Raw genomic sequence first — 12,367 nt, 5'->3', positions numbered from 1 at the left:
ACCCCAGTAGAGGCTGTAGCTGTAAAGCGCCAGGATAATAACTATGCCAAGTGTATTTATTTTGGCCCCAAAAACCGGTTTTATGATGGTGTTGGAGCACTTACATACCTAGAGATTACCAGCCGAAGAATATATTAACCGGCACGGTCATACGGGGCCGTTGACGACGATCATCACCGATCATGTCTTCGCCCGTTGTCGACTTGATCGACGCCTTCAATTGCGGTCCAACTACGGGAGAAGCGCAATGATGTAAGATATCATGGTTTGGTATAGCGTGCCCACCACGACGATATTAACTCTTTAGGTACCGGCATTTCAGGACGTGGGAAATTCAAAAATTGACGGGGGAGGAAGCAGTTGATCGAGCGGGAACGATCACACCTCCCCTCGTTCCTAGATGATCCACCCCCCAGCTTTCAGCTTTCGTCTAGTCTCCTCATACGAAGGTATGTTCCCGCACTATCACCTCCCTGTAAGCCATTACTTAGCAACATATTACCCCAAGCGAGAAAAGAAAAAGAAAAGGATGCTCGCGTACCTCTACCTGCAGACCGATGACATAGACGCTGAGCTAGGTGATGAGGTGATAGCGGGAGAGCCCCGTATTCGTCCACGGGAATCTAAATCGGTCCGCTGCCCGACTGTGGGAGGGCTTGGGGGCTGGTAATGCAAGTAATGCTGACCTGCAACTCTGATATGACCGTCGAGTTTTCCCTCTCCTACGTTTCCTTCGTTTCGAGGAAGACACCGGTCAACATATGAAACGACGCGAATTCCCTCGGAACCACAAGTTCTCGTGCCTGACAGTAGTAAACCCAAGCCTTCGGAATATCTACCTACTAGGTATGTAGGTTTCGATCTTGATGGAGAATGGTACGTGTGATATACTACCTTACATAAGTAGTAAACTCCCTAGTAGTACTTTTCTTTTTGTTCGGGCTCGACTACCCGACTGTAATCCTCCGAGAGGACGTCTGTCACGATTTTCTGGTTACTTCGCAGATGTCTCGGCAGTTGGGTTTCACACCAACATAGCATTCTAACCCGCAGTCCCAATACCGATTCTTAGGGTGTTAGGCTCGTAGTTCCGGCTGATGCCTCCCACGCTACAACCCGTGATTTAGGTCGATGCAAGAATGTAAAAAAGAAATTGTACACGTAGTAAGCGCAGCCAACGTCGACAAGCTTTTTCCTGCGGTAGGATTGTGAGACCGCCCATGGAGAAGGGAGCTGAATGTGGAAATCATTGCCGGTTTCTTGGCGTCATGGTATGGATTGGTTGAAGTCACGGCTCATCCGCAGTCACATACCGCACCTACCGAGCTAGGCACAGACGTTTTGTTGGTTCAACCGTCCGAACTTCATATATAGGTAGCTGAGATGCTCTTTTTTTTTGCTCAATCTATGCATACCTCCCACTAAGTAGGTATGTAAGACCTTCAAGGTTACCACTAGGTACTGTGTATATAATAAGACTTATCAGCTACCTAATATTGAAGCTATTCCGAGCGTTTCCGATTGCCGCATGTATCCTTTGGTACCTAGCAGTTGCTTAGTAGAAACTCGGGTTGAATCGGTATGTTAATACCTACCTAGGCACGTAGGTATCCAATGGATTCTGGGTGACAACATCTTTAGATATTATACTAGGTACTGGGCAGGCATGTAGACGCAAGTGCTGGCGAAGATTTATATACTATATAAAAGTGTCTTGAAATGGTCCGTGAGGGCTGAAAAGGGGGGAGGTATAGCGAATACTAGCGTCATAGTTAGACACTACAACTTCGAGCCATTCTCGATTGGAATCAACAAACACTTTGATTTCCCGTTCGAGTAAAGTAGGTACTCAGGTACCCTTCCCAAAGTACCCGAATAGGGTAAGGTAAGATGGGGGTGTGGGGGCCTCAGGATACATAGGTAGACTGAGGTAGTACGCTGCATCGTGGAGATGCTAAGATAGGGGACGTTCTTAATGTAATATCACGCTCCGAACCGGCTATGGCAGTGACCCTACGTGTACATTATAGGCCGAGTGAACTTTTTTCGCTCCGACTATGACAAGACTATGACAGGACTTTGACAAGGCCGAGACATGCAGAGATGAGACGCGTCCTACACACACCTAACTAGACCTAGCATAGAACAAACGCGTTTCTATAGCTACGGTATCGGGGTGTGTAGAAAAAGGGCTCAGATCTGATTGATATGAAAAGGATATGATTGGTCGGGAATAATGCACATACTGCATATAGGCAATAGGGGGCAAGGTAATGCAGTATAACGTCTTCATATTTTCATACCAATGAACATGTCATAATTAGCAACTGAAGTCTCGAAGGATTGGGCATCGATCTTCCCCAATTGCATACCTACCTGGAGCACACTTACTAGGTACCAACGTTGCAATGATCGATGGGAGATATTCCAATTATCTTGATGTGATCGTGATCTGCACTTGCTACGTAACCACCCAAGGGGTTATGTAGCGTTCTGTGTGAAGTAGTGTAGGTAGAGAATCGAATTTTTTCCCTCCTTGTTCTCTTAATTCTTTTTTTATCTATTTTTTTTATTTATTTTTTAATATCATTCCAAACATATCCTGAAGCCAACAAACGGATCTTCAGTGACAGGGGGTATAACCGCTTCCTCTCCTCCTTTAGTCTCTCTTATCTGAAAGAAAAAGCAACTCACTCACTCGTACCTCAAATGTTCCCATGTACATAGATAGTACATACCGTACCGTACATACCTAGCTACGTAGGTAGCACTCCATATATATCGATCATATATCGATCATATATCAATATCATCAATTTGGAGCTGATAGTCCGGCGGCACTTGTCGAATCTCCCATGTCCCCAGTGCCCCAGTCGACCGCCTGCCAATGGATGTCCTGCGTAGCGGCAGCGGCTGCAGCTGCGAGGCGCGGGTTGCCCAGGACAGCGAGGCGACTGGGGCGCGGCCGGCCATTGGAGTATCGACGTATCCTGTTGCAGCTCTGCTTGGCAAGATGCGTGTCTCTGGCCGAGTTGCGTGTGAAAATTGCCCCGCATAGCGGACAGACGCCCTTGGTGCTGGCCCCCGACCTCTCTTTTACGTGCCTCACGAAGTTGCTCTTGGATGAGAATTCTCGCCCGTTGCACCCGTGGTCCCAACATCGATGCTTCCCGCTGTGGTCCATCATCGATTGCTCTTCGTGACTCGAATTTCCCAGGAAATCTGGCATGGTGGTGCTCAACTTGTCCAGCGCGTTTGCGTAGGGATCTGTTGAGGCCAGATTTCCCGAGATGTGCTGTATAGATGCCATTGGCACTTCATCTCCATTGATACGATTCCGCGTAGTGTCTGTATCGTCGATCCAGAAGAGACTAAAGATTAGGTAGGTAAAAGGTTAGCAGGTAAGTCTAAAACGTGGAGTGGAGGGAACAAATTGGTAAGATTAGCTTGCCTTTTTTGGGATAACTCATCGAAGATCGCTGATCCATCTAAGATGGGATCTATAAACCCTGCGAAATCCGAAGATGTCGTTGCAGTCGAGTTGTGGTAACTCGTCGATTGGACATGATTATGGGTCTTTCTTTTCTTCGAGCTATGTGCGTGCTTCTGTCTCATCATCATCTTGAAGTTCTTGAGTTCGTGTGTGGTAGCTGTCAGCAAGCATGGAGGGTTCAGCCATATAGATATGGTTTCTGATAATTGGCTGAAGGGTAGATAGGTAGTAGCTAGGAGGTACCTAGTAGGTAATAGGAGAGGCGTATCTGAGACATCTTGTAATTCGTAGATGCCCTCCAACCCGCCAGTCCGGATATTAAATACTTCTGAGGTATTAAATCGTATTAACCACCTGCCACCTGCTCGGACTGGAGGAGACATGTAACCGCACATAATATATCATAGTGTGGGAAATCGCCGATATCCCTCCTTCGCCCGGTGTACTTCAGGGGAGCATTCTAAGACGCCAATCAACGGAAAGTTGTCCACCTACCATAGGACAAAGATACCATCCAGTCAGAAAATCGAATGTCTTTTCTCGTCTGACCTAGGTTTCCCTAGGTCTCAATGAACCTTTGTGGCCCCCCCAGAGGAGAGGGTAAGGCTTGGGAGTCCAGCCACGAGGCTTTTGCAGCGAGTCTCGAGTTCGAACGTTGGTCTAGAACATAGCTGGCAGTTTCTATGCCGGGTCGGTCCTTTTTTTGCACGGCTCTAGGCTGTCCCGTGATCGCAAATGCTTGTAACCTGAACGATAAGAAGGCTTCATCGAGCAGCGGTGGGTCTGGACGAACCCCAGACAGCCTCTCTGTATGTCAGACACTGGGGCGACACTGGGGCTTGACTTACACCCGCGGCTGCATTAGATCTAGACCCACACTGATCCACACAGGATGGGCATCTCGCAGGTATTCTCCTGAGACCTATGGTTAACTAAACGGGTGTGTATTTGTTGTCGATGGCGCTGGTAACGTGACTTACGTGACCTATCTGCAGGCCCGTCGGTTAAAGTCAACCCTACGACAGCTGTTCCCATAGATTAGGCTAGCCAGCCCACTAATACGTTTTTCACTTTCATTTCCTTCTCTCTTTTTCGTTTTCCTAATACGGACTTCACATAATCATACAGTGGACAATAAAGACATTCCTTCCGTATGAGGTAACATGAACCAGTATCCCCTACGTGTGGCTACACAACCTCAACGTAGACATGACAGATACAACACATACATAGACTAACTAGACAGACCACACCCACAAAATACGCAAAGGGCTTGATTAAAAAACCGACGTAAGGGTTACCAAAAACGGTGCAGGGTTAAAAAATCAAGCTCCAAGCAGGTTTATATTTAGAAAACGTTGGTCCCCCAATTTAGTACCCCTATTTTAATAACTATAGTCCGGGGATATTCGCCACGCAAACCTAACGTTTTTCAATCTAGCGAATCGCGGGGAGAAGAGATGTTGTTGGATATGACGGCCACAATGTAAACACAGATCCCCAAACAGCTTACAATCGAGGTCCCAACACCAGATGCTTGTCTACATGCCTGCCTACCTACTTAAGTATGTATCTATCTAATAGAATATGTAGGTTAGCGAGTATCGGTAGGCTTAGAAGGGGGGGCAGCCCACGGTTTCGGGTCACACGGGCACTGCGCATCGTTGCATTTCTGTTGCATGCACATATACATACATGCCTACACACATACACACATGAGTGGTTTCGAGTGGCCTCATCCAAGAGATTCTGTGGTAACTTCGCTTAGGATTTATACGAGGAACGAGCACCGAGGATTGGGACAGAGGGCATGTTCTAATTTGGTTCTGCTCCCTCCTCCACCCTCCACCCTCCACCCTCCACGCGAGCCCTATGCACCTATGGACATACACATACATACACAAACATACCTTACCTAGGTATGCACCTTAATGCCGGATTCCGGAGTATACACCCCTTGCTCATTGATCACGACATGCCATATATCACTTGATCCAGCCTTCTAGAACCTTGCCGATGCGAGGAGATCGGGTCATATCGTGCACGTACTCAAAGTACTCCCTGGTAAGCGCGAACGGCCTCGCCGTGAGGTTAGGAATGTACTTTCCGACGAGCTGACCCGGGTCTATGCTCTTCTTCTCGAGATTCTTGAGTAAGAACGAGCGGAACGACTGGACCCCAGACCGTAGATACGAGCTGTGAAAAGGGACGTCGATACCTCGGAGGGGTATAGTAGCTCGGCCTCGCGACAGCTCCAGTGGTGCTGCTTTGGCCCGAGAGCGCTGGTCCGCCTCTTCGATAATAGTGACGAGTAGATTATAGTGCTCTTCCACCTCGAGATGACGCACATCCACGTTCCGTGCCTGGATGCTGTCCATGACGCCACCCAGCACGTCCAGACCGCGCAGATCACCCGCACACACATACTGCATGTTGCGCACGTTATAGTTGACAATCTCCAAGAACGAGCCAGTGACGTCGGTGATCATCTTGATTATGTGCTTTAGCGCTGGCTCGTCCAGACGCGCGCTTACGCGCGAAGGGTCGACTGCACACATTGAGTAGTTTGAGCGACCGGCCGCATCTCTCTCCACGGCGATCTGCATGCACAGACCGCGGTAGAACACGACCGAGACCAATGTCTCGACTGGCATCACTTTAGCAATAGAGGCAAGGGCACTGTATTCCCCTAGAGAATGCCCGGCAAAAACACTGTCTTTTCGGATGACGCCCTGGGCACGCAAGTCCTCGAACGCCGCCATTTGCATTAATGTAAGTGCCGGTTGAGTGAACTGTGTCGCCGAGAGCAAGCCCGTGGGAGAACGGAACGTGTAAGAAGTAGTCCGCTCGGTGATGGTCTTGAAAACCTTCTCGAGTTTTGGCTCCCCGTCAGCAGTCATACCCAGGCTCTGGGATGTCATGGCTATGTAGTTCTGTCGTATAGCCTTCCCTCGAGCCCCGCCAAAGTGGACTGTAAGCTCTTTGGGATCATGGCGGACAATCTCAAGGATTGAGAAGCCTGTGTGTAGATATTAGTATAAATTCCCATCGAGTAAAAGACAAACAGACGATAAAAGAATATTATAGCATACCAAAAGTATCGAGAAAATGCTTATCAGCACGGTCCCAGACGTCTCTCGCTACCGCACTCTTCTCATACAGCTCCATACCCATTCCCTTCTCTTGAGAACCCTGACCGGTGAAAATGTACGCAGATGTTGGCTGCTCAATAATGGCTTCGCCAGTCAATACCTTTTCTCTTGTTTCGTCGCTCTTGACCACCTCAATCTGGATGATCATGGATCCAGACACCATGCCCACGTGGTGTAGTTGCACCTCGAGCCGATCACCAGGCAACACCATGCCCGTGAATTTAATGTTGTAGTCACGCATTCTATGAGCATGGTTCTCCGTTGCCCAGGTCTCGACTAGGCTCCTGACCGCACCACTAGTATACATGCCGTGCGTGATAGTACCAGGCAAGTTGACGTATTGAGAGAAGACGCGCGAAACATGAACAGGATTGAAGTCACCCGAAACTCGAGCGTAATTCTCGTTGGAGACAGGCGCCTCTATCTCGAGGGAAGCCTTGTTGTGACTATTCTGTATCGGAATTGGGTGTTTGAAATAGACGGGCTGGTCTACCTTGGAGCCGTGCCGAGCGAGGTACTCGAGCACGGGATTGCCGCGTGAAGGCCCTGCGGAGACGTACTTGACCGTACCGACGCGGATGCGTTCCTTTGTCGTCGGGATTTCCACGTCGATCGTGCCGACAGTCTCGACGGAGGCGAATACGACCTTGTCGCGAAATCGGGTCAAGGTGTGTAGCGTGAATACAACGCTGTGACCTAATAGGAGGTCGTCCACATCCTCCTCCTTTTCCGATATAAACCATTTCTTGGCTTTTAATACCGCAACGTCTTTGGTGTTCTGGAGAGATACTCGCACGGGAGCCTCATCCTTTCTCTGGAACGTTTTCTGGAAGTCGGCGAAGACGCCGCGGTAGAAGAATTGTGATGTGACTTGCATCACGGGCTTATCGTCGCGCACGATAGTGCCGCAAACCTCCACCATCTGGCCTGAGTCCTGATTGACGATGGCCGTGATCTCAGACGTTGTGCTCAGCTTGTCTCCTCGTTTGAAAGGAGTTGCGCCAGTGATCATGCGGAAACGGTTCGACAAGTGGACGAGCTTTAGTAAATCGCCATCCACGGCGTCGAATAGAGGCTCCATGAGGGCTTTCCAGCCAATGATGATGGCGAAATCCATAGGCGCCAGATGGTCCCGGCCGGGCCGCTCAATGTAAGATTCAGCATTGTTACCGACCGCACGTGAAAATTCGCGGATCGCGGTGCTAGTAATTGTAGTGGTGCCGCCATCCCAGCATTTCGTATGAGGTATGACTGCATCTAAGGGCTCAACAGGCCTATCGTAGCCGAACCATAGCTTGTAATAGAAATTTTTGATTCGCTCATTTCGGGACATGATTGCTGCACAGGACATGATTACTTCACGAATAGGCGCATAGCCTGCCTGCGGATAGTATGTAAAAAACAATGGAAGCTTCACTGGCTTTCCCGAAGCAGTGCGGTGTTCAATGAGGCAAAGAGGGATAATGTAGCTAATGAGGGGCCCTATTTTTACTGTCGGTAGCTGCTTATCACCGACCTTCTCCTCCACGGTGATGGCAGTTTTGTTAGGGTCCTCCGGGTATGCTATGCTGACGAGCATGCCCCGAGAAGGGGCCAGGAGGCGATGGAGTGGGTTTGCCTCAAGAAGATGCCCCTGAACGAAAACGTCCGTGGTAAATAAGGCACGTCGCCATGAAGCACGAGCGCCAGCTAGCAACTGGACCCATTGATCGGTGTTGGGAAGAACAGATCCCGGAATAAACAGTCTCGTCTCGTTGCCAGTCTCGGAAATAGCAACTCCTTCGAGGACCGGATGAGTGCTCATAACACTGTTCACCATCTTGTCACCAAAGTACTCAATAGTTGGTATCTTCTCTTCATCGCCGCCGTAGATGTCTTGGGTGAGGGCTTTTATGTGGCCCTCATGGATACGATCGAGGATATCCCTAATCGTCTCTCTCGTCGTTGTCGAATACTTAGCAGCTACAGGCCCGTGGAGAATACAGACCCTGCCGACATCTTGATCCACCACCGCATCGAGGTCCTCGGATTGCCATAATGAGTCCTTTTTGAACCAGACCTCGAAATCCTCATCTAAGCATGGGACGAATGGGACGGGCTTTTGGCCTGGGCGCTTGCAAAGGCTCAAGAAATGTGCGCAGTCTTGAGCGTTCATGAGCTGCGTAGCGGCGAGTGGGTACATTGTGATGCATTGCTTGACGGTGGGTACCGGATCATCTAACTCGCTATACGATTCTAGAAGCGAGTTCCTGTTTGTCGTCATATGGGTAGCGAGACGTTGTTCGATGTAGTGTATAAAGTCACCCGTTAGACGAGCAAGAGACTCGTCAACCCATCTCTTCTGGTGCTTGATGAACATGAGCTCGACCATCCTGGAAAGGACTTCAGCAAATGTCATTTCCTCGAGTTCCACGGCCCTACCGGACGCATTGCGGCCAAACCAGGGCTTTTGGAAATCGGCATTGAGTCGTCGCACGATGTAGTCGTGCATCGGCTTCTTCTTCAATTCCAACAGACGTTTTTCTTTGGGGAGACTGAAGATCTTCTGATCCATCTCGGCCCAAAATACGACACCTCGAGTGGCCAGCTTATGGATCGGCTCTCCCATCTCGGATCGAACCGTGACGATACCACCCCCGCCAGCGGGTTTCTGGTACGTCTTCTCCCATTCTCGGTCATCGAGACCGTGGGCATCCACGATAGCCTGTTTTGCGCCCCTTGAGGTGTGTGCCTCTTTAGCCACCATGCATCGGCTTCCAAGCAGAATTCCGTCAAAAGGCATGTGGGGATGACCGAATTTGCTAGCCCAGGTGCCGCTCAGATAGGGGTAAGTATCGTCGGCACCCCCAAAGCCAGACCCCGCCACCAGCACGATGTTATAGCAGCGCCGTATCTTGCTATACGTCTCGATGATTGGCTCATGAAAGTCCTCGCACGAGTGGTGTCCGCCACCCCGGCCACCGGTCCATTGCAATATTACTGGAAACCCGGGGTTGGCCTGGGCTATCTTGATCACTTGCTGAATAGCTTGGATGGAGCCAGGCTTGAATGCAATTTGTCTGATTCCAAGTGTGCGAATATACTCATTCGCAATGTCGAGAGAAGGGACACCGGCACCAATAGTTAGCCCCTTGATAGGTAGTCCCTTGGCGCATAGATCGCGTATCAGCGGGATCTGCCAGGAAATGGATTTTGGACTGGCATATATCACGTTGAGGACAATTCCGCGACCTGGAGGTATTTCGGTCGAGATCTTAGTGATTGCTTCCGTGAGACTGTTCCCGTCAAAATAGCCACCACAAGCCAGCTCTACCTCGTACCCGGCTTTGGTCGCAGCCACCACGAAGTCCCAGTGTACCGTAGTAGGTGTCATCCCAGCTACCATGATCGGCGGGAGACCGAGGAGCCTGCTCATTTTGGTATCCACGAATGTGCGACCAGTCGAGGTCTTTATCAGCTTTGGTCCGTATTGTTTAGCCCAGTTGGTACCATAAGTTAGTTGAGATGTCCTTCGAGCGAATATCTCATGTTTACATCCAATCTCAGGGTGTGTCGGGTTGGTGATGTTGGTCGCGAGGATGACGCGAGCGCCGGTGCCGTCTTTGATACGACTGGTGAGGCCAGCGACGCCTGCAGTACGTCCAGGACCAAAATCTAATATGTGTGTCGCGTCAGGCATCGATATCACCTTGTCCCAATGTACGGGATCCTGGCAAATCATTCTGACGAGCGAGGGCACAATGTTGTTCTTCTCATGCAACTCGCTCCTGATATCTTTCCCGCTGAACGTAGAATATACGGCGATGGCGAGATCATTGGGGGAAATATTCGTCTCTTTTAGGTCTTCTCGAAGGGCTTCGATGGCCGATCGTAAGTAGGGGCTATGAAAAGGGGCAGTGATGGGGAGAAATTTGTTGTTGATGTGCAGCTTTCTTTGGCTAAACGGGATGCGAGACTCGTCCACATTTTCGGCTGCTTTCACTCTGCGAAGTTGCACGTTGAGTCCGTATAATGCCATTGGGGGGCCTGCGACAACGAAGTTCTTTGCGCCATTCACCAAAGCCACGACGATTTGTCGGTCTTCCGGTAAGGCTCGGTTTACTTTTGCGATATGCTTTTCGAGCGCTTCGTGAGACATGCCACGAATAGATAGAGCCGCAGTTGGTTCGCCTTCCTCGTGGGCTATCGAGTCCTCTAATGCGCTTGGCGCGATGGAGGGGAGGGGGTATGCCTCTTGGCTACGAACACCGATCCAAAAAAGTATCGTGAGTGCCTTCTTCCCTTGTAGCTCAAGGCTCTCCCAGCTGGTAGAAGCCGCGATGGTGGCTGCAATTATAATGCCCTGTGAGTGGCCTGTTGTGCCTGATAAGCGATTTCTCATCCCTCCTGGATGTGTCCCAAGGGAGGAGGCGGTGACTATATAATGTAGAATTTGCAGTAGGCCGATGAGGGGGAAGCTGACTGGTGCAGAAACAAGGTAGTCGATGTCGGGCTGTGAGTCGGGCTTATCCAGCCAGCGCATGATATCTAGTCCATGGACAAAGGCTTGAGAGGCCTTAGAATCACGCGACAGACGTTCAAGGAAACGTGCCGCGGGGATAAGGAACCGCCTTGTCAGTGACGGATATGTCTCATAAACATCTCGTAGTTCATCCAGGTAGGTTTTCGTATTGCCCTGGCCACCGAAGACAGCGTAGACACGAGCGGTTCCTTTCAAAGCTGCGCGCATGAGAGCCGACTCCGGGACACCTGCGGTTCGTCTTACTGCCCCGACCGCAAGATAGTATGATCGTATGACCAAGAGCTTATCGACGTCGTCGGGGAGTTTGGCAGCAAATGCATGAACTTCTTCATTGTGAAGCACTTCTCGCTCGAAAGACTGAAGAACAAAATTCAAAACCTCCTTGTCGAAGCTTGGATCGACTCGAGTCTCAATTTCCGCAGAAATGAAGCTGAGGAATTTGGAGACGAGTTCAATGATAGATGGTTGGCTACCCTCCTCATTTTCTCGTGGTTTTGAGTTTCGAAGTGTCTTCAGAAACCTGTCTCGTAGTTGAATCGCGTTTGCATATAAAAAGGTTGGTATTATGAAGGTATATTCCAGGGTTTTGTGAATAAGGGTGAGTGGCTGCGATTGGGGTCCAGTCTCCGGCTCCGGTGTCATAATATCCGGACCCGAGTCCGATCCATCCAAGTCTATCATGGCGACAGTATCTAGCTGCGATACTTTATTAATTGAGGGTCCTGACTTCGTTGAATCTTGAAAGCATAACAATTATTAGAGTAAAAGGGAAATTGACCATATAATGTACTAGGTAAAGCGAAGGAATTGATGCTTGGATAGTAAGGGGTATCAACGATCACAGACCTTTCTGAACAAAAGAACAATATAATCGTTCAATCGTAGAACGCTGTGAGGACCTCCCAAGTTATGAGGTAGTTAAGTGCTTCATCTAGCTCTAGTAAGAATAATCAAAACCCGGCTCAATGGCTGGGCGCACAAGAACACTGGAATGCGGGATTACAGGAGGACGGTAGTATCGTTATGTTGGTTGGGTTGAGCTGTACAGTGTTGCCGCTAAGGGATTGCAGGATTTGGGGATTCAGGGAATTGGGGATGCCGAGACATAAGACCTACCTGGAGTTGATCACGAAGCCAAGTAAATATCCTATCTGAATGATAAAGTAGCCAAAAGTAGCCAAAAGCCAAAAGCCATAGAAT

General features: G+C 49.6%; 2 protein-coding genes across 2 annotated transcripts; both read right to left on the bottom strand.

Moving 5' to 3' along the window:
* Positions 1 to 2,812: 2,812 nt before the first annotated feature.
* GGS25DRAFT_525089 (uncharacterized protein) lies at positions 2,813 to 3,621 on the bottom strand (the record flags this gene model as incomplete). The annotated part of the gene is made up of 2 exons (XM_049264721.1): positions 2,813 to 3,371; positions 3,431 to 3,621. The coding sequence occupies 2 exons, from the start codon at positions 3,619 to 3,621 to the stop codon at positions 2,813 to 2,815; spliced, it is 750 nt and encodes a 249-aa protein (XP_049112716.1).
* Positions 3,622 to 5,445: 1,824 nt separating this feature from the next.
* Positions 5,446 to 12,300, bottom strand: GGS25DRAFT_436414 (fatty acid synthase beta subunit). The gene is made up of 3 exons (XM_049258693.1): positions 12,014 to 12,300; positions 6,586 to 11,863; positions 5,446 to 6,512 (listed from the first exon to the last, which is right to left on the bottom strand). The coding sequence occupies exons 2-3, from the start codon at positions 11,846 to 11,848 to the stop codon at positions 5,479 to 5,481; spliced, it is 6,297 nt and encodes a 2,098-aa protein (XP_049112715.1). The 5' UTR covers positions 11,849 to 11,863; positions 12,014 to 12,300; the 3' UTR covers positions 5,446 to 5,478.
* Positions 12,301 to 12,367: the final 67 nt, after the last annotated feature.

This window comes from Hypoxylon fragiforme, assembly GCF_022984875.1.
Source record: "Hypoxylon fragiforme strain CBS 206.31 chromosome Unknown GGS25scaffold_9, whole genome shotgun sequence".
Classification (NCBI taxonomy): domain Eukaryota; kingdom Fungi; phylum Ascomycota; class Sordariomycetes; order Xylariales; family Hypoxylaceae; genus Hypoxylon; species Hypoxylon fragiforme.
The sequence above is the reverse complement of the archived record's forward strand: the minus strand, read 5'-3'. Positions and strand labels throughout refer to the sequence as shown.